At 37.1% G+C, this 23,829-nt stretch overlaps 1 protein-coding gene across 1 annotated transcript in view; it reads right to left on the reverse strand.

Annotated features, from left to right (window-relative positions):
- The window catches only part of LOC140147149 (uncharacterized), a 65,652-nt gene that overhangs the window by 14,966 nt on the left and 26,857 nt on the right, over window positions 1–23,829 (reverse strand). Inside the window, exons 3-5 of the mRNA XM_072168928.1 lie at window positions 21,281–22,329; window positions 18,367–18,550; window positions 14,229–14,293 (exon numbers count right to left, since the gene is read on the reverse strand). Of these exons, the coding sequence (XP_072025029.1) occupies window positions 14,229–14,293; window positions 18,367–18,550; window positions 21,281–22,329 (1,298 nt within the window). The remainder of the gene's footprint in view (window positions 1–14,228; window positions 14,294–18,366; window positions 18,551–21,280; window positions 22,330–23,829) is intronic.

The following is a 23,829-nucleotide window of genomic DNA, read 5'->3' on the forward strand; positions in this document are numbered from 1 at the left end:
CAAATTATACTAGAGAGCTAATCTTTATAGGCTCTGTAAAATATGAAATGGTTCTTTCGTGAAGGCTCTTTAGAGAACCAAAAAGGTTCTTTGTAGCTCAGAACATGTTTGGTTTAACATGAAAAAGTGATTCCTTTAACATTTTTAAATTGACAGATGGACCTCTTTGTCAATGGGAGGGGTGCATGCATCCCCACCCCACCCCAGTTATGGGCCTGATCATACAAAGACAATGCTTGGTAAACAAACAAACTTTCCAAACTAGCAAAAATACACGCAGATTGCAGTTTCAAATAAAGCAAACTTTCTTGGATGTGCATTGTGCTTCAACTATTTTTTTTGCCTGCAGGCTTACTGTGTTCTTTACCCTTTTAAATCAAACCACACTAGTTTTTTTTTCCATTTCCAAAGACATTGCCTACAAATTGTAGGCCTACAGTGCCTAATTGTACATTGGGGATTTCAACCAACCCAACAATTGTTGAAAGTGACAGTAGGGATGTACTTGCAAATTACATTTGGGTTTTGCTCTGAGGCAGATGTTTATTCTGATGTTGTGAAACATTAAACTTAAACTTTGAAACCTTTTCATCACTCTTGATACCTTTACCACGTTTACTACGTCTTGTCTCAATTCTAAACGTATTGGTGATATGTCAACTCAGATAAGTCAACTCAAAGCAAATTACATGCAAGTTCAAGGAAAGCCAAATATATGCATCTTGGAACATACGCTAGAATCCACAACAAGCTCATCTATCAGGGCACATTTCTTATACCCCAATACAGTTGCACATTCATTGAATGACCTTTGAAGATTTGGGTACAAAAACTCATACTCTGCAACTCGAGGTCAATTTTTGTTCTATAATATTATGCAATTGAGGTTATTAGAATATGCCATTTAGGATGAGGTTCTTGTGGTCCATAGTAATAGGAGCCATGTCAAGGGGGGATATGAATGAAGTAGTAGATGTCAAGCATAGATCATGGCTGTTGCATTCAGTCCATTATGTGCATGGGAGTTCATAGGCCACTACACCCATCATAGTAAAACAATATTTAGGTTTTCTTCTTTATTTGTTTGAGGGCCATAGGGAGCCAAACACATTTCAAACATACATGCTTGTGAGCTAAATGCACCCCAGTTTTGCCTTTACAGTTTAAGTAAAAAGGTTTTATTTTACCAGGAATTCCCATATAGTTTTGTCCCAAGTAGTTTTTGCCCATAATCAATATCTTCTCATTTGGGCATCAAACATCCACACCAGAAACCCATCTGATGACCAATGCTGGCTATAACAATGAGGTATTTCTTTTATCCATAGAATATGTATCCCCGTCCATCCCCATCTTTAAAACTTGAGGTCATGATTGGTTTGTGAGCAAGGGGCCTAGGGGTGCCCACTTCTCTGAAAACCTGGCTATGCCACTATTTCTGAGCATCTTTCCTTCAGAAATCAATGAGATCAGTGATTGCAGTATAAATGATGGTGATAGGCCTACATCAGAGATGTCAGTGATGAGCAGGGACAGGCGATTTGCGCGGAAAAAAATAGCAAATTGCGCGGAATTGCGCGGAACTTTTTTTTTCAATGCAAATCATGTATCCCTAAATTGCGCGGAATTGCGCGGAAAAAAAGTTCCGCGCAAATCGCTTGTCCCTGGTGATGAGATGAAAAACGCATACCGGTATGATAGCCCAGATATGTAAGCTCTCACTTCATGTAAATTGCTATAGGCAGAATGACCTAGAATCCCCCATCACCAAATGTGACCCAAATTCCATGTTGTTAATAGTTGAGTTCACTACCCTTATGTTCAAATACAAACTCATCACTTCTTGGGTCTGTGAACTTTCATCTTCAATGGCTCATCTTCTAGTTGACAATGTCTTATACTAAAGTATGTTATAGAGGTGAGTGAAATGACCATGGCTGGGTGTGGATAGACTGTGTGGTCGCTTCCTGGACCTTAGGAAGATTTTAGGAGGTACATGTACAGTTATTGAATGCTAGATGTTAAACCTGTTCAAGCCTGAGTTGCAGTCTGATACCCTATGATACTACTCTAACTTCATCATGTAGCTCAGTCATAAATGGATCATTCTCTTCAAAGGTGTCATGATCCACAAATCTGATAAACTAGTTCTTGCCCATGTAAAGATCTAGGTAAAAGAAGTCCACTATATTAGTGTTCACCTCACTTCTCATGCCATCATACTAAATCTGCAGGCCTATTAAGCCTGGTGGATAGTCACAGCGTTTTTCACGCAGAGGCAAATCGCCGCGATTTCTCGCCAACGTGTGCGACTTTTCGGCGAAAGTGTGCGACTTATCACGCTTTCAATTGCGAGAAAAAATTATAGGCTGGCGTTGCCAGTCTATTATGGTGACATATGTTGCCTAAATAATAGCGTCTTGTGCGTTTTTATGCATTTTATAACAGTGTCATTTTCGTATGAAGTAATAATGCATGATATATAGGATGGTATACCAGTGATTTTTGAAGGACAAGATTAAGATTTTCTTTCTCTCTCTCTATCTATCTTGTGCTTTGAATATTCACCGCCAAATAGATAGTCTCGAGTCTTGCACAATTATACTCCGGCGGAGTCAAACGGTCAGGCTAAATAACCTAATAGGCCTATATTAAAATAATAATAATAATTATATAGTGGTTATGTTAGGCCCTAAGCTGCCCTATACCACTGAGGATCATGAAAGTAGCCTAGATCACTGCACATCACAGGCATGAGAATCTTCCTGCTTTTGCAGGTCCAAATTTCCGCACTTTCTTATAATTTCAGCCCTTTTTTGTCCTTTTTAGCCTCATTTCACACACTTTTTCAGGCTTTTTCAAACTGTTCAGGTTTTTTCATGGCTGATCATTCTTATGCCTGACATCATGATGCACATACTGACTATTGAAAAAGATCAAAAGATCTATCTCTTCCCTGCATCCACTCCTTCGATTATTTAACAAGTAGCAATGGATTGTAAGGAATTCATTTTCTTTTGGACATCACGATAATCAATCCGATGTAAGATATAGAGATGAGGATATTGTTCCACTTTTAATTTGAAGCTGTTCAATTTGTTCGTCGGTCAAGTTCGCCACGATGTCTGTGATTTCTTCATGCTTACTTTGGGGCAAGTCACGTGGGGAAATAACACGACCTGATTGGACAAGTACAGAAAATCGCCAGCTAAAATCGTTTCCAGTAGAAAAAGTTTCTACTTGAACTTTTTCTATCGCAACTCCGTCGGCGGCAAAAAATGGACTCGCTAGCGTTTTCCGCTGAACAAGTGCGACAAAGTCGCTGTTCGTCGGCGGGAAAAAAATCGCTGCGATTTGCCGCTGCGAGTAAAACGCTGTGACTATCCACCAGGCTTTACTCAATCGTTCACCACTTTTGGTTTACAAAGGTCCTCCAAGAGCATAATAATGGTTTTGGGGTAAGTTTGGACTGCAAGAACAAAAACTAATTTATAACCAACTCTTTCTGGAGACTGGGATCCTCTAGTACCCCATCTTTTGTCAGTGACCAGCTTTTGTACCCTTGAAACAAACAGTCTGCCAGTGTGACCCCCGGGTGTGACCTGTGCTGGAGAGGTCTTCTCCCAGATCCTCTTTCCTCCCTTTCACCCCTATCTCTATCTCCCATTGATTTCCTCATTTATGGATTGCACAGAACATCTGCATGGTTAAATCCTGGAATACTTCCATGGTTGAATTGATTACATCAACCAGACATACCATGAGGGTATGTTAAGGTGGTGTTTATTTATGAAAAGCTTACTTGTAATAATAACAACCTTGTCATTGTATACCATGTGACTTGATAGCTCTCATATGATTGAAGTCTTGTTTGTAGTGTTAACATGAAACAATCTCCAGTTCAAGAATCATGTTACTATCTCAATAGGGAAGGCATATGAGCTGCCCCCGGGAGCTGCCCCAAAAGCATTTGAGTGAATAGCTCAATTAAAGCTCTGCCTTAATATCAAAGTAAATTGACATAATGTAGCCTAATCTGTCATAATTATGCATCTTTAATATACTGTGAAACATGATATTTTGCAGTATTCCGTTTTTCACAATTTGAACTGTTCGGAGCAGTTTTGTGGTTTCTTATATGTGACCATCACATCGAAACACGGCAGTTGTCGGAAACCCACATTTAAAGATAATATGTGTCCCAAAAAATAAAGGAAATAATAAGGAATTTGAAATCTATTTGTCACATAAAATCACCATTCTACATGCGACATCAACGGATGAGGTGTCAGAAACCTGTAACTTCATTTTTGACGACAACTGCCGTGTTTCGATATGATGGGTCACATATTCGCAATTACAAACAGTTACACCAAAAAACCTATGGATAAAAAAAAAATTTTTGCAGGATTTAAAATTTCCGGTTCTGAAATTGATCACGCAAATTGTGCAAATAAAAACCTCGCGAAAGTTTCTCCACTACAGTACATTATCCCCATCATGCATCATTGCCATCAGCAGCTGATCAGCCACCAGCGCAGAATTTACAGACAAAATACAACCTGGAGTCACAAAGTCAATGTCAAGCCACAAAGTCACTATGAGCCAAATAGTCTCCTATACCATGGCTCAGTTCAGTCACCTCCAATCACCAACCATAGCTCAGGAGTTGATCTCAAGTTGAGGGGTATGAGTTTTTGTACCCAACACATCAAAGGTCATTCTATGACTGTACAAACATAAAGAACTTTGTCCTGACAGATGAGCATGTTTTCTATTCTAGTAAAGTGAGACTCCACCCTGCCCTCAGTGACATCTATGAGAAATCACAAAGCCTATAAGCTTGAGATGAAATTGCCAGTATGTAACCATGGAAACTGGGTTACCTTCCAAGCTAGCCTCTGGTGTAATGAACTAATGTTATCGCCATGGAGATATATGCTCATGAATGTTGCCTTGTTAAACATATGAACTTGGACTTTCCAAAGTTTTCTCATTAGGGAAGAGATATGGCTTCTGCTTAATTTAATTCTCTTGGTGACACTGACAGTAAAGTTACCTTTTCCAAAAATTACAGATATCAGCATTAGCATCTATCAAAATTCAGGCCGCCTTCCTACTATACTTCCTTTTGATAAAGCTATAGAGATATACAGGTCTACTAAAATAATATCTTAAATATGTGGTTTTGTCCGTACCCATTTTCAAAAGAGTACTTTAATGACCATGTACTGACTAAGGCCTACAAATGTGTAGGACTAAAATACTACTAGCCTAACCTTTGTTTTGGTGGAAACTGGAATTAGAGATATCAAAAGTGCTGAAAATGTGAAGAGAAAAATTTTACTAATCATCACATCACCTGTTGTCAATACACAAAACGTGTAGGCCTACTAATAGACCTTCATTATAATGACAAATTACTATTTCATGATTTATTACATTTGATTTTGACATTTTTTTGAAGAATTCCATCATGAATTGTAGGCCTAATTTATTGAATTTCAATCCAATGTGTCCACTTGTAAAATTGGCACATTTTCAGTTTTGGCAGGACGGAAACCAAAAACACTCTGAAGCAATATAGCATGTCAACATGACAATTGAATACCAAAGTTAATGGTAGTCTTGTTCTGTCTTTCCATCCAGAAGACAATGACAGCAGGTCTTTCCTATAGCAGATCCTAAAGTTAAAGGAATATTTCGTAATTCTAGCATGGTATGTTTAGGAAGATATGCATGAAAAAAAAAGCTTATTCCCAAAATGTAGGTTGATTCCGATTTTGCGTTTGCGAGTTATGGATGATTATGTTATTACATAAGCTCATAAGGCAATTTTCTTAAATACAAATTTGATGATATTTTTGCTAAGCAATAAATCTGCAAGACATTTATTGCACATAAACATTATGTAGCCAGAGGTTTCTGATGGTATAAAAATCTCAATCTTTTGTTTAGAAAAATGGGGGGATAAGGCTGTGGATCATGGAATGCCCCTTTAATGGTGTCCATCAGCTCTTATTAATGTCATTCTTTCCTTGGTATGCGGCCACATCATCTAGTTCATGACATGATGCTGATACAATGACATTTAATTGTAACATGTCATCTGTGCTAGCATCTGTTGATCTAGACTACTGCAATAAGATGGCACTCTCTATTGATGTGATTAAGAAATTGAGCAAGTTTGTCAGGAAAATAAATTTTCATGTCTTAATTTAACATATATTGCCCACTCTACAGTATTTTGTGATCCTATCATCCTCTTTTTATGACATTATTTTGTAGATATCCACGCAAAAAGCTTATTCCCAAGATGTACGTTGTTTAAGGACCCCAATGGAAATAAGCTTTTCTTTTGAAAAGCTTTTTGGGCTATCCTTCGTGCTCTGCTGTTTTATGATGTTTTTATAATGTTTTATCATCTTAATGTGTTGTTTTTAAAATGTGTACATCTTATATTATTGTTAATTGTCTATTTATAGTAAACATTGTAATTTCCTGAGTACCGAATAAAATCAAATCAAATCAAATCAAATTCTCCATAGACAATGTGTTTTAATTTCGTTCTGGTGCACCAAAACGTAACTCAAATTTCACGATGTATTTGCTATAAAGCGAATTAACCTGCAAGAATATTTTTGTACATAAACATTATGTAGCCAGGTTTTTGCAGAACATCAAAAGGGTCATCACTTTCTTTTGGAGAAAGCCCACAAATTTAAAATGTCCCTGACATCCTCCAAAAATTAAAGTAAATTGTTATTCCAGCTGCTCTTACAAATTTGTATAGCCAAATTTACCATTGGCATATGATATCATCATCATGAACACACATTTAAAACCATTTTTTGTGGAAAAGTTCAAGTATGTCTGGAATCAGATCAGGGAAATAAAGACAAAAATTTATGGATGTGACATTGGTTCATTTGAACCTTGTCCTCCCATGTGTCAAGGAGTCATGAAAAGTATGTTCTTATGATAAGAATATGCAATTCTATAGGGATGAATGATCCCCTAGAGATGGATGGGGGCTGTCTGGGAATGGACTTGCTAAATTTCAGCTAATTTAATGCTATCAAGTTGTAAATTTCATTTTCAAGTTCAAATATTTTTTGACATTCTGGATTGAATGGTACTAGGCCTAGTGCAAGTTTATCTTTACATTACAAAATGTTGATGTTCTGATCTAAGTTGTAATCACAATTTTATGTTCTGCTCAATTCCGTATTTCATTTTTCTTTTTCATTTCCAGGTATAAGTGTGCCCTTTGCAAGAACTGTATCTGTATGGTTGGAATCATTTGTTTTCAGGTTAAGTACCGTATTTCCTTGAATAGTCTCCCCTTCAAATAAATACCCACCACTTTTTTCAACTAAGATGTTTCAGAAATGCTGATATTTCCATGCTATTTTGTGTAGTAAGCTTACCAAGGTGCACACATGGTGTCGGTTAGTTTAGAACTAGTTCTAGTTCCGAGCATGGCCGCGAAGTGTCCAACGAGGCGCTGGTGGATTTTGTAATGTCAGAGAGGGGTTGTCATGGTCCCATACAGGCACTGAACAAGTGCTAGGTTAGTTGTGCTTAGTTCTTAGTACTCCATCATTAATTGATATCTGAATCCATGGAATGGATTGAAAATTAGGTATTTTCATAAAATTCTTATATTTCAAACACAAAGCAATCAATTTTCAAAATTCAAAAAGTGAATGAAAGCTGTTAGTGCAAATTAGAAAGTAATTGGTTGTGTTTGATTTGGGCATTAAAGCACCTAACAATTTTCAGAAGATACAGTTATTTCAGGGAGGGAGACCCTGTAAGTGCAATGTAAGTCTTTGTAACTGATTTTCTCCCATGATATGATGATATCATGTTGGGCAATAGGCCAAGGAAAGTCGATTTTGAGTTTCCAGTCACCGCCCTCACTTCATTTTCAGACCCTCAGTTGAATTCATTATTGTGATTTTCCAAAAAATACCAATGAAAACTGGTTATTATTTGCAAAAAAAATTATGAATATCCCTTTATTTTTTGTTTTTTTTATCAAAATCAAAACATACATTTTGCTGTCAACCTTGCAGACTCTTTGTAATATACTTTTGAATCTCATTTGGGCTAAACATCCATCTTCAAGTGAGTGAGCGGCAAATAACAACACATTTTACATGCGTCTTGGTCATATAATGAAAGGTAGACAAATAATGAATAATGAATAATGAAAAAGTTACCTCACTTGTTTTCAGAAATTATGTGACGGGAAACTCAAAATTGACTGTTATGGCATGAATTATAAAACAGAACATGATCATTTATATTTTGCAAAAGGTTGAGCATAGAATCTGAAGAGAATGTTTTAATGGAGTGTCACATAATTATATTAACATTAACACCTAGCCTAGAAATGAGTGCCTCCCCTCTGGCTCCCCACCCCCAACCCCTGGGAGTAAATCACCCTTTCTGACAAGAATACTACATGAGAACAAATTTCTTACAGCCTCTAAACCTTTTAAAACATTGACATAGACTATTATAATACCCTAAGTGTTATTGCATTTTAGCTATCTATATATATACTAAGTGACAGAACAAATCCACACTGACACTTTAAGACTACCATGAATGTCTTCTAAATGCACAGGTCATCACTTAGCACACAGCTATTATAGGAGACCATTACGGCAGAATGGCAGTTTGTAGTCATTAATAGATCTGTGTTTAATAATATCATTTTGAAGAAAACATACATTTTCAGCACAAAGGTAGACTGCCTTTCAAACTGAATGCTCATGAATGATGCATTTAAATGAAGTTCAGATCACTGGATATCTGAATGCAGTTTCAATTAAACAGTTAAAACTACGAATTTAATGTGAAGGACCTAAAGCAGGGTGACTTGCTGGGCTAGCCCTTCCTACACTTGATTTAACCCTACAACCTTGGCAGAAATCAAGTTTTGATCATGTGTGCAATGTGCATTTGTAGATAGATGGATTATAAAGCAGGATTAAAGATTATTAAGAACCAAAATATGACCCCCAAGCAAACTTACCACATTTTGCACAATCACCATTAGTGCTCTCTCTCTCTCTCTCATTAATGAGAATTGCAATGTAGGTTGACAAGTGTGGCTACAAAAGTTGTAGCAATACATGTAATGACCGGAGATATCAGTATTAATGACCTGGCCTGATGATCAATCAAATAAATAACACTCTCTCTCAGAAGTTGCTGATTTGACACAAAATCTTTAAATTTATCCTATTTTCAACCATTCTTGATTTTTGCAGCAAAGTTTAATTATTGTAGGTCATGTTTTGATGTGAATAAATCAAACTGAACATGAGAGATATTAAAGGCCAAAATAGAGAGTTTTAGTTTCAGAAGACCGCATGTGTGGCTTTTTAAAATCACAATTTTGTTTGGCACATTACAGTTTATTCACATTTTGTGCATTGACTGATTTTGTAAAAAAGCAGGGCCGTAGCAAGCGGGGCGGCCAAGGATGCCATGGCCGTCCCACTTTTTGAGAAATTTGTTATGTTTTTCTTTATATCTTCATTTCAATTTGGGCATATATTTGTATTTTGGCCACCCCACATTTGTGATGGCCGCCCCACATTTTTTCAACCTTGCTACGGCCCTGTAAAAAAGAAATGAAGCACATAGACCTAATGACCCGGGTTAATGACCTACAGCTTTGCTGTTTTTCCATTTTCTTTGCCTAACCAGGATTTCAGACATGCTCCTGTGTGAAGACATAGTTCTAAAACCACAATGATGCCATGCCACTAGAAATTAGACCTGAACTACTGTAAAAGCAGAGGTGTAAGTGAGGTAATGATCTACTCCTTGAAAAACATGTGAGCCAAAGGCGAGCACTGCGCCAAATTTCCGGAAGTGCAAGGGGCTTGTCCGGGAATAGGTTGTAGGGTATCACCCCCCCTCAAAAAAAAAAATTGGGGGGGCTCTTTTATGACCTAATTATCATCATCTAAGCCGAAATGTAAAAAAAAAAAAATTAAATTAAATTACATTTCCGGAATTTTTTTTTTTGCCACATTTCCGGAATTCCAGGAATTTCCGGAAGACTTACACCTCTGTAAAAGTGCCTATTTTTGCGTGATTAATTTTTTTGCGCTTTGCCAATTTTGAACTATTTCCTTTGTTTTTAAATTTGCGATTCTAAGCTTCCTAACATTGACCTACACACAAAAGGAATTTATTCAGGCATCAATTGTTATTTTCGCGGCAGCTGATTGAAACACAAAAAGCGTGAAAATAAATGTAGCATGAAATTTGTACAGTCACTATGGACCACAATGGCCTCATCCTAAAGGCATAGTTCAATAACCGCAATTCAACAATCATAGTGCAAAATTTGACCTCAAGTTGCAGAGTATGAGTTTTTGTACCCAACTTTTCAAAGGTCATTCAATGAATGTGCAAATGTATTGGGGTGAAAGACCTGTGCCTTGATAGATGAGCATGTGTGGATCCTAGTGAGTAGCTTCATGATTAGACCATCACCATCTTGGCTCATTAAGTAGTCTATTCTTTCTTATAAATAAAATGTTCCAATGTCATCATTTCCATTGCTCTAGCTGGTCACACACATTAACAGTTTTCTATTTTATTGAACTGCTGTTGCATTTGATCTATTTGAGTTGATATCAATCAGTGATGTCAATGATGACTATCACGCTCCTATTGTCTATGGTAATTTTCCCAGAAATCTATAGGCTGCATTTACATCTATCGGGAATACAAGATGGAAGATGTTAGCATGTGGCATCATTAGTCTGCTCCTATGCTCCTATTTATAGTGAATTTGTCCAAAATCTACATAAAAAGAGCCTGTTTATCAACAAAGGCAGCAAGGGACTGGTGTATCGACATGCTTGAGTCATTGAGTGAACCGTATGCAACCACTACACTGTTCAATAGCCTTATTGTGATGTGGCAGGAGTTTTAAAAACACGAGCCCTGAACAAAATGTGATGCACATGCATAACGCCAGGCAAAAAACAATGGAAATTGTAATAATAGATTCTTGAATTAACTCCTAAATGTAGTAATTTTTTCCTAAATCTACTTAAGAGGACTCTGGAAATCTGATACAATCTGAGACCATAGACCATAGAGGCGTCTTTGTGCAAATGAATCACAATGGAAGTGACACAATTGCAATGGCTTGCAATAGAATTTAATAGGCTGATCAAAATTCAAACCTGTAAGTGGTCACTTAAAGTAAAATATTTTAACAACAAGCCTCTAAATCACAGAATTTTATGTTACAACAGTTTTTAACAACTTCCTAATCATTTCTCTATTACTTCCAAAAGCATACAATTTAACCTCCTTCAGTTCCTTATAACTTCCTAAATCAGGGCTCACTTCACAAACCAATCTGCACCATGATCACATTGTGCTAATTTATTGTACACTTGTTTCAAAGTTGAACAACTGGGCATAATGCCCCATGCATACTTTTTGGTGGATGTAGTATATTTGATGCAACATGTCTTCATTGTTTAATTTATTCCCCTTCTATTTCCAGTCATGTTAAAGTTCTAACAAAGTCTGATGACGTATAAAATCAATAATATTGTCACGGAGGTATAAGAGCGTTAGTGTTATAGACCTGACAGGGAAGTCCTCTTTTGGTCTATATGCTAGCGCGCTCACCTCTTAAACCCAGGGTCGTGGGTTCGAGTCCCGGCAGGACCGGAAGTGGCTCGAGGAGGTGCAGGATACTTCCGTGAGCAGTTTGTGACAAAAATGGTGGCAGCGGTGGTCCCTGGTGTTTCTTAACACCAGGCGGCCCACTCATCGGAAAGGGTTAGGCGCTCATATAGTGGCTGGCAGTGAGTCAGGAAGTAAGGCGCGGGACGCGCCTTACGAGGAGGGGGAGCATGTCACGGAGGTATAAGTGCGTTAGTGTTATAGACCTGACGGGGAAGTCCTCTTTTGGTCTATACGCTAGCGCGCTCGCCTCTTAAACCCAGGGTCGTCAGGAGTCCCGGCAGGACCGGAAGTGGCTCAAGGAGGTGCAGGATACTTCCGTGAGCGGTTTGTGACAATATATTTCCACCTGATATCCAATGTCAAAGAATTGAATTCCCATCAACAAACATTTTGTTAGCAGATAAAAATGGATTGAAATAGTTTGAATAAATCTTGTTGAACGAATATTCTACATTGAATATTTGGAGTATAATGGCCCTGATCTGATAATCTAATATTAATCCTTTTACTTCAAATGCATATCGAACATTAATCCTTTTTGTGAAATGGAATTTGTCAAGATATTAACTTTTGATAGATTTTGATAGTAACTGGTATCACAGTTCTCTGTGAAGTGCAACTCTAGACTCCAAAGTATTTGACGTAGAATATTTTATGTAACATATCTACGTTATTTAATCTAGTCCCATTCTATTTCCAGTAATGTAAAAGTTTTAACGAAAGTTCTAATCGATATGTTACGTAGAATATCTGGTAGAAATATATTATCGATTTTATGTCATTAACTTTTGTTAAAAGTTAAACATTACATGGGAATAGATTAAATAGCGTAGATATGTTACATCAAATAAAAAGTCCGTAGGGTCACTTAATCTATTAAATTTCAATTGAGATCTAATGACTTCCAACAACTTTAAATAATAATCTAATTCCTGACTATCATTGATTCCTAAATTACATCCATGTAGCTCCTAAACCACCGCCTCTCATCATAATCAGATATCTATGAAGTATAAACAGTGGTTGCATGAAAATTTCTCATGCAACCACTGTTTATACTTCATAAATATAGCCATCTGGCTAATAGTGGAAATACCTCCAGATAAGTTTATTTGAACTTCAACTGAACTTGACTCTTTCTTCTATAAATTGATACCACTCATCTTCTGCCTCATCCTCTTCATCTTTAACAAAGTTGCCAGGGTATTTATTTGGTAGCCCATTCATGGAACCAACTATAGCACTATTTTGGGACTTACTCTCCTGGTGAAATCTAGAGTTTTATTTCTCAGCGCTTGAGCAGGCAGTTTTTCTGGCAACCGTTCCTCATGAACATCCATGCTCCTGCTGAGTTACCTACATGTGCAGCTGCATGTCATGTCACAAAGGGGAATCTCTTTGTACTAAGCTGGTATACATACTGAATGATGAGTAACATTCTGTGCTACCAAGATTGTTTGGAGAAAAAACAAACTTATATCAAGTTCAATATCACTTCCACAAGTATCAAATTGAATGGATAAAATTGAAAGTGCATAGAAATTTAGGATGTTTTAGAACTTGATCAGAGACTCGGAGTACAACTCGGGCTCAACTCATAATGTAGTTTGAGCAATTTTTTATTTGTTTTCCAATGCCACTCGGTTTACTTTTGTATTTTTAAACCCATGGTAACTACCTGCCTATTGGTCAATAGGAGTTTTCATTATCAATTGGACCAATCAGCAACATTATTAAAATCATTTCACCTCACACAAAAATTGGGGTGAATTATTTGCAAAACTCTGTTCTGATTGTGATTAAAGTGAAGATATCGTGTAATTGACCAATCAGAGGCAATGTTAGATTGGCAGGAAGTGCTCAGGGGGTTAAAGGTTCATGATAAATGCTTTTGTCATAATGGTCCACTTTTGGTGACATTGTACGATTGATCGTATTAATGCTCTGCGTGTGGCCATGCGCTTCAATAGAAAAAAAGTTGAAGTTTTGAAATATTTTCTCAAAATATCAAGAACTATCTTAAGAACTACTGAACCAATACTAGGCTTGTTTGTACTCATTTTAATGCATTTTTCATGCTGATTCCAAATATGGTCATGAAAATTAACATTTCTGAAATTTTTGAATTTTAAAATTTTTTTTGAAACTTTTCCTCTGCAGTCGACACTCGCGTGAAGAGAGTCAATTAAGGTTAATGTGAAACGGGACTCTGGGCTCATCCCCGGCACGGATCGACACATTGCCACAGTGGCTATTCTGCCTGAGCCCAGAGTGCAAATACTCCCAGTCAGAACTCTTTCCCCCAGTAAAACCCCAAATTACAAAAATTTCCATTTTTGTAGAAATTTTGCATAAAATTTGCTGATTTTTTTTTCCACCCCAATTCACTTCATCCAAACCCAATGTCCCCCGTTTTTTGTTTGTTTAGTGCCACCACTGCCTGTAGCTCTCTTAATTAGATAAATAGAAAAGATTGAACTTACATTTTCTGCTAGTAGCTCTCTGTTTGCCTCGATTATCGCCATCACATCAGAACCATTCATGTAAGCTGAAAATATTAAATCACAGAAATTAACATTTTTTAAACCTTTCTACATATATAATACATTTTTGTAATGTATTGTACATCATTGACTTTGCTGAACAAGGTAATCCCAACACCCACAAGTATTTGTATATATTTGGGTTTAAATTTTCTGGAGGTGGAAGGAAAACCTTGCATTTTTACAAGTTGGTTAAATTTGGCCATTATCTGGCTCTTAATTATTTGGGTTTAAATTTGAACATGATACATTTAAAATTGTAAAAAGTTTAGATTTTATTCTGGTATTTCAAGCTACGGGTGGACATTTGACATAGCTAGGTTTAGCATATTTAATAACAGATGTGGAAAGTTGGAGACTGATTTTGAAATTCTTATATAAAATATCCCCTTTTTTAAATCCACAAATTGTCAAATTCCTAATGGTTCTGTGCATTTTCATTTTGCGTGTTGGTATTTTCGTGAAATTCATGCCTAATATTAAACAATGTTATTATGACATACCGTAAAATGGGGTAACTTTGGGCACTTTTCAGAGTTTTTAAACCACTGCTTCCAAACAAAACCAATTATATTTCTAATTAACTCTTTTTTTTGACATTAGGGTTCCCTTCTACACCTTGAAGTTGAAAAAGATTTTTAATAATTTTGCAAGGGTGCCCTAGGGGTTCAAAATGACCTGACCAAAGTTACCCCGCCTTTGGGGCAACTTTGGTCACAGTATTACATTCCATGAAGGAAAAAAATCAAAAAAATTGATCTTCGCTGAATATGGGCAAGTTGTTGTTTTTGTGACATTTGACACCTTGCAAAATTAATCAAACACACATCCTTGCTCACAAATATCGATTTTTATTTTTTCGAAAAAATGTAAAAAATGCCAAAGGTCCAAAATCCCGCTTTTTCGTAGAATTTCAAGGAAATTACACATGAGCGACTTATTATTTCTTCCAAACATATTTCTTAACAAATTGACACCAAATATGTCTAAAAACAATATTAAAATGTTGTCTGAAAATATGACCATTTAAAAAAATATATTTGACCGACCAAAGTTACCCCGCTGACCGAAGTTACCCCATTTTACGGTACATTTGTAAATACAGTATTTTGTTGCACTAAGTCTTCATTGTTTCAAAAGACTTGCATAACTTAAAGTAACAAATGTGTGGTTTCAAAAATTAATTCAGTTCTTATTTTGCATTTAAATGAAAGAAGTGAGAAAATTTGAAAATCTTAAGACCACAAAAATGTCAACTTTCACAATTCAACCATGTACCAATGAGGTACATTTCCCAACATACATTCAGGGTATTTCCCCATTTTATGCATCAGCATGATAAAGGCAAGCCAGGAGACAAAAGGTTTGTGCACTGCATGTACATGTATGAGTAAGTCCTTGTTTAAAGTGCTTGCGGGTAAGAAACCTGATCTCAAATCATCTCAGCTGCTTGTCTAGTGAAATAAACCAGCACGAACTGAAACTTGGTATAATAATTGCGGAAGAATTTGTCATTTTCGTGCTTGGGACTTTGTAAAAACAAAGAACCGGACATGACGATCATCATACGGGGATGAAACATCCTCTCCATCATCCTCAAAATGAATATTTGAAAAAATATATAAAAATATGCATTAAATTGCAATAAATTACATAGCCTCTATCAGTGGTGCTCCCTGATGTGTTGATGGGTCTCTTTTATACACACATTTGTGACAATTTGTCAAAGAGTCATCTGTGGTTTTGTTTTAAATGACATATATTTAAAGAATTACACATTTTGCAAAAGAAGGTAAAAACACCTCCATACTACACAAAATGTCAAATAAGGGGAGGATTCTCACCCACAGTTGGAGTGAAATAATATTCAAAATTTTATTTTCTATAAAAATTAATTGCTTAATCTTCGCCTACAATTCAAAACATGTCTAAATTCCTGATACTTTGTCATTGATAAGGGAAACAAACCGAAAGTTAAACAACGTCCTATAAACGAAATTGACAATTGACCCCCTGCCCCTCCCTGAAACATAACTGTGAAAAGCTGAAAATTCCAACCCTAAAAGATCAAATTTGACTGATATTTTAACTTGTATTTTGTCCCAAATGTCATCACTAAATCAGGCTTTTTGACCCCAGTCCTCTCCCATGAAAGGACTTTCATTTGAAGAAGTCAAAGACATCGTCAAACTTTTAGTTTGTTCCTGAACAACATGGATTTTGGCGTAAAAACATGTTTTTGGAATAGTCGTAACTCAAACTGAATACTGGTATAGTTTGAACAATTTATTTCTTTTTGGATTTATCATCTTGACATTATATTTGGCACATCTAAACAAGTGCCAAATATGTAAAAATTTAATGTATAAATTGCAAATCAATTCACTTTCTAATATTGAATAACCTTAACCCTAACACTGACCCACGTTTTTTGCTATCGTAAGTCACAGAAAATATGAATTTTGTAAGAAGAAGAATTTTTGACTTAGCACCCCCGGGATTCGAACCTTTGACCCCCGCATGCCAACGACACGATCGCGGACCGGGAGCTACACGGCAAATTGCTGCCCGCCCGCAATTCCGTGAGCATTTGACACTTAGGGTGATTGCGCTATCGCAGACCCTGGGATGCATGCATGCGCAGAATTTTTCATCGTGGTATTCTGTGGTTTTTTGGGTGTAAGGGTTAACATAGGCCCTAACCTGGAAAAATACATCTTAACTAACCCTAACACTGACCCAGGTTTTTTGCTATCGGAAGTAACAGAAGATCCGAATTTTTCAAGAAGAAGAAGAATTTTTGACTTAGCACCCCGGGATTCGAACCTTTGACCCCCCGCATGCCAACGACACGATCGCGGCCCTATAGCTACACGGCTAATTGCTGCCCGGCCCGCAATTCCGTGAGCATTTGACACTTAGGGTGATTGCGTCATCGCAGACCCTGGGATGCATGCATGCGCAGAATTTTTCATCGTGGTATTCTGTGGTTTTTTTGGATGTAAGGGTTAATGGGGCACTTTGTGATCCACAGTCTCATTCCCCACATACTTCAATAAAGTTGAGATTATTATACATTGTACCATCATAAACTTCGTACTACATAACCCTTTCCTGTAGATTCACTTGTTTGACAAAGACATCATTCTTCAATTTGAATTTTCTGTCTGTCAACAGACGGAAATCACAACACAGTGACCTAGGGGGCATTGAATATACATGCAATTATGCCAAGCTCGCAAATTCAATGTCCATATCAACTGACATTTTGGACACAACCATTTTTTCATGGATATCTATTGAATCATACTCTAAAAAGACGATGCCATAATCACAGAATGCCCTGTTAATTAGAGGTTAATAATGACTACGTATAAGTTGTTTTGAGGGTATTGTGAAATATCTTCACATTGTGCTTTGGAACCGAGGAATATCATGAGGGGCACAGCCCTGAAGAATATTCCAAGGTACAAAGCACAATGTTTCGATATTTCACAATATCCTCAAAATAACTGATGCGCAGTCATTAACCTCATTCACAACCATCACTTTTCACTTTTTTTAATTCACTTTACGTCACATTTTTTTCTTTTAAATTTGAAAACAAAACACAATTTTAACTGTATCTTTCGTTTTCCCTGCAAAAAATTGAATAGACAAGTAGGCCTAAGGAAATACTGTTAGCGACCAATCACACTAGCACACAATCATGCTATGTCCAAATATGGTGGCCAGCATCTACGTTAATTGTTCAAATCCATAAAACGTTACGTAATGCGGTCGTTGTAAAGCATACTTTAGCTACATCACGAGATGCGGTCATAATACTTTTTCAATAACCTGCATTTGTGTCCGCGTAAGTTATTATCTGTGATTGGATTAAACACATCGTGCATATTAATGAGGTTATCAATGATATACGGATACCCCCAATGAAATACTTACTTTCAGAATCTCTCCTCCTTCTACTGCTACCTCCATCAGATAAAATAAGGAAAGACACATAGAGTACACCATCTTTGTGCGTATATTAATGAGGTTATCAATGATATACGGATACCCCCAATGAAATACTTACTTTCAGAATCTCTCCTCCTTCTACTGCTGCCTCCATCAGATAAAATAACGAAAGACACATAGAGCACACCATTTTTGTGCATTGGTGTAGGAGCAATATATACAATATTCCGTCTGTTCACGCTTAACTTATCAGCCACAAAGTTGAGGAAGGGTTCATTCATCTTATTCCACCATGTTGTTACCTGGAAAAGCAGGAAAAATACAATATTTACTATAATGTAGTGATGCCTACTTTAAAAAATGAAAACTTTTTTTAAACACTTCAACTCGTTTATTTCCGTACTTAAGACATATAAGTATAGGCATTGCTTACGATTAACATTACAATGTGTTTATACAGGTTTTTTGTTGTTGTAATTATTATTTAAAAACATTCCAACATGCAATATGTTTAAGGGTAGACTACAATCTTAGAAATAATTGTCCGAACACTTTTAATGCCTTAATGGAAATGGTCCCCTTCTACCCCCATACAATGTTGGCATGCCCAATATGCTCATCTTCACCATATCTTCTCCCAACATTGTTTGGTGGGGAATGGGGAGGGGGTATGTTTAAGATGAACATTGAGACAACACTACTATAATCCTTAGTTTCCAGTGACTCATATAGCGTGCGTGCAATACTAAGAAGAACATGGGAATTACAGTGGGTGTTCGAACAAGTGTTGCTGATTCAACCCTCTTTACAACATAACTCAAGAACCACAGGACCTACTAAAGTATATCTGTGATATTTTAATTATTCTACACACTCGCTATGAAATGATCAATGCAATTTTTGCCCAAGCTCACTACCATTTGCAAGATGCTGTGAACTACCAAAATCGCAACAGTTTATAATTGTTGCTAACCTCTCCTGGTATTTCAGCCTCTGATTTTCTTTAAATTTGTCTAGTAAGTAACCATGGAGACTAAAATCCTTCACATTTGTACACACCTACTCAGCTCATAAAACTACCCAATTAAATTTGGTCTAAACATGCAATTAGTCAATTTTATGGTCAAACAATTTGATGATAAACACTATAAAATATCACATTTCAATATCTTGTTTGGGGAATGGAGTAATCCAAAAGGTCAATGAAACCTTCAATATTTTTCATTCATATAGAGGTTATCCACATTACTCATGTTTAACTTCTAACAAAAGGCGATGGTTCCCGTATTATTCCTCATTCAAACCAATTCAATGCATGACCTCGGAGTTACTTCAAATGACTTTGGCGGGCTATTTTGAAACAGTCATAGTTTCACAATGCAGATACTTCTTTTGACAATCCTAAACAAGGTATAGCAGTCACTGATAGGATATGCAGCTTATAGAATTACAAAGCTGCCCCTTCCTATCTGAAAAAAAAATGGAAGTGGTAGAAGATTTTTTTCTACTAAATGTTAAGTCTCCTTCTCTAACACAATTTTTTTCATAAGGTTCATCAATCTTTTGATTCAGTGTATTGTAGATTAGCAAAAATGAGGCCGAACAAAGTTGCTAATTTTCTGCATGAGTTTTGGGAAAAGTAGTCTTCATTTCCAGGCCAATGGCACCAACCCCTACAGCATTTACACAGACCTGTACTCCAGATCACTAGCTAACTGACCTCATCTTTACCAGCGACTGTAATCTTATCTAAAGACCACCCAAGTCATTAAGCCTAATGATCCTATCGGGTGCTGCAATTAAGAACAAACATTCACTAATTAAGCCTTTAAAGTAACCTGCACTGTAAATGCTCTAATATCGTAAAAACTTGATAGTTAGCATATGTGCTTACTATTGAGCGCTTTTGAAAACATGAAATTGTAACAAAGTCCGGCGTTTTACCAACTGAGCTAATGGGGTTGAGACACACATTTGCAGGTTTACTTGTTTGTATATTACTAAGTGTAATTGTGTATCGATGATTTGCTCAAAACCCTTTACATTTTTGTCGATGGGGCTCTTCATGTTTGCATGTTTTAAAAGTACTTGATAGTAAGCACATATGCTATAAACTATAGAGTTTTTACGGTATGATGGTTCAATAACCCTAGCTCTCGAGCCCATATTCAACCTCAAGTTCAGAAGTGACGTTGGTGCGTATTTTGCTGGTCACAGTATTGAGTCACATGTGTAATGCACAGAGCCTACACCAACAGGGTGGTTTGTCAAGATGCTTGCAGCGCAACTGTGGAAAAGCATTGACATCACTACCAAACTTGAGGTGAATCAAAGAATATATATGACTCAATAAGACAAGACTGAGCACAATGTCAATTGTCAATGCCCCGGCCAATGTCAACTCTCTTTCAATTTTCCAAGTGAAAAATCAATCAAAAAGATTGATTTTTCGATCTTCTGCCAATTGCAGTTATGGACAAATCATTTTCAACTGAATAATTTAGTCAATTTATTTGAATTTTCAATCTTTTTAATCAACCAAAAGGAATTATTCTCAATCTTTCAGCAATTACAAGTTACAAGAACAATTAAATCTCTTCCAATTGAATATTCAGTCAAAAGGATTGATGTTCATTTTTTTTTTTCTTCAATTTTTTGCTGACTGATGTTAGGGATGAAGCCTTTCCAATTGAACACAAGAATTTGTCTTTCAAAAAGACAAGTTCACAGATCAGGTGTATAGTACATGTACTTTGAGCTACATTGGTCTAACATTTAATATTCATATAAGATTGAAAATGTTCACTCTTAAGTTTGAAATCTCAATTCCAACCTTATGCAAAGTACATTTGGCAGTACATTATAAGTAACAAAAAGAGCATGAGAAAGAAAAATGCATAATGTGGTATAGTTTTGGCTTCACCAATATTTTTGTTGCTTTATTTGCTCCCCTCCACACCCTGTCTAATTTACCCATATCCTGATAGGGCCTGCCAACTATTATGTCACACTTTAGAGATAATAATACTCACATCAATGCCTTTAAATTCCAAACTGATAGCATTTGCAACTGCTTCTGGAGTCATCTCACTGGACTTCATTGTTGGAGGTGGTGGAAGAACAGCTTCCTTTGTTGTAGATGGTAAAAGAGTTCTTGTGGTGACACTCTCTACTTTGGCAGTGACTTTCATGGTTGTTGTTGGAACCTTGGGAGTTGTTGTTACAGTTGTTGTTGGAACCACAGGTGGAAGGGGAGTTTGCACTTTAGTTGTTTGAACCTCAAGAGTGGTTTGTGCTGGAGTCGTCCTGTTTTGCGAAGTAGTCACTTTCGCAGTTGTCTCAGGTACCCTTGAAGTCATTGCCGTTGTCTGTATAATATCAGACGTCGTCATATTTAAGAGCATTTCAACTGTTTTAGTGGTACCTGGAGCTTCAGTAGAAGGTTTTGGCGACAACTGAGGAGTTGATGTGACTCTTCCACCAGGTGGCACTGCCACAACTGTGGTTTGCAATTCAGTTGTTGCAACTTCATCTATAACTCCTTCAGTTACAAAGTCTGTAACAATGTCAACTTCTATGGCACCAGTAGTTGCAATTGTTTCTTGATCTTCATCTACAAGAATTGCGGTTGTCAATATATCGGTACCAACTTCTATGGGATCAGTAGCTGCTGTTGTTTCTTGGCCTTCATCTACAAGAGCATCTGTTGTCAACATGCCATCTGTGGGAATTATTTCTGGTGCAGCACTAGGCTTCATAGTGGTAGACTCCATTTCTTCTACATCACTTTCAGTAGTAACTACAGTTATAAGTTCAGTAACAAATTCAGGTTCATCATGTTGTCTTGATGTTGTTGCTATGGTTGTTCCTCTTGTTGGAGTAGCAGTTGGTATGGCAGAAGGAGTCAGTAGCCCACCTCCTTCACCATCAATGATACCTGGTTGTGAATATCTGGTAGTAGAAGGCATTGGTTCCTCCGTTGTGTTATCTACTTCTGTTACATACTCAATAGTTGTGGAATTTGCTGAGGGAGATTCTGTGGTGGATGCGATGATTTCAGTCACGCTGGTTAGCGTCACAACTGTATCAAAAAAGAGAAAGGGAAAAAAGGAGAAATAAGAAAATATACTGTTATTTTATTGTATCTCCAAGATTCAATATAATTTACTTTAAAAAAAACATGATTATACTATAGATAAATAATATTAGCTTTACCAGGCCCGTAGCCAGGGGGATTGAAGTGGGGGCGACACAACCACATAAATCTGCAAAAGGTCTGTTTTGACTGTAAAAAATAGCAAAATTGGGCCAAAAATGTCAAAAAAATTGTATAAATACACCCCAAATCATGAATTTTCTATGAAATTTGTTAAAAAATAGGATCCAAAAAACAATTGCAGCGAGGATAAAGGTCTCCTTTTGGCTAGAATGTAGATTTCTCTTGAAAGGGTATGCATTTGGAAAATCTGCACCCCCACAAAAAAAAATCTGGCTACGGGCCTGCATTTTCATACTTCTGGCTAGATTTGGTAAACTTGATAAGTCAGACAGATCACAGATGTGAAGTCATGCAGAAGGTAAATCTACCAGTATATCTCAACGAGTTTTCAATTTCATGCCAGACTTGCAAGCATTGACACATTAACCCTAACAGAACTAGGACTCACTAAAGCTCACTATTAAAACCGCTCTGCGTGCATGCATTCCACGGGACTTGATGACGCAATCAGACCAAGTCATATATACCCAGGGAATCGCTTGGCGGGCCAACGTCACCTGTGTAGCTACATGCTGGGGATCTTCTGCGTGGCATGCGAGGGGTCCGAGGTTCGAATCCCGGGGTGCCAAGTGACTTTCTTCTTCATCTTCTCTCCTTTTTCGCTCCTTCTTTCCCTTCCGATAGCCAAAAACCTCGGGTAGGGTTAGGGTTAGTGACCATGCATATTTGCCCTATATGCCTTCTTAACCCTAACAGAACTAGGACTCACTAAAGCTCACTATTAAAACCGCTCTGCGTGCATGCATTCCACGGGACTTGATGACGCAATCAGACCAAGTCATATATACCCAGGGAATCGCTTGGCGGGCCAACGTCACCTGTGTAGCTACATGCTGGGGATCTTCTGCGTGGCATGCGAGGGGTCCGAGGTTCAATCCGGGGTGCCAAGTGACTTTCTTCTTCATCTTCTCTCCTTTTCGCTCCTTCTTTCCCTTCCGATAGCCAAAAACCTCGGGTAGGGTTAGGGTTAATTGAATTACTATAACACCAGCTTGTAACTTTCGGAGACATTTGACTTGATAATGATGGTATGTTATCGGGTCAAGTGACACTTGTTGTAGCAAGAATTGAATTGTTTGACTAATGAGTCAAATAATTGTTTTGTAAACATGGAATCAAATGATATTAAATGTTAGGCATTAAGCCTACAGATTGACATATCCCATTGGATAAAAGGTCAAAGGACTGCCTAGGTTTTTACCTACAGGAGGATAGGGTGGGTTCCACTTATCTTGCTTAAATTTGGTACACCCCAGCCCCACAAACACTTTGCAGTCATCTCCGTCCTTGTCCCCACCCCTT

The sequence above is a fragment of the Amphiura filiformis genome, chromosome 3 (assembly GCF_039555335.1).
Source record: "Amphiura filiformis chromosome 3, Afil_fr2py, whole genome shotgun sequence".
NCBI classification, from domain to species: domain Eukaryota; kingdom Metazoa; phylum Echinodermata; class Ophiuroidea; order Amphilepidida; family Amphiuridae; genus Amphiura; species Amphiura filiformis.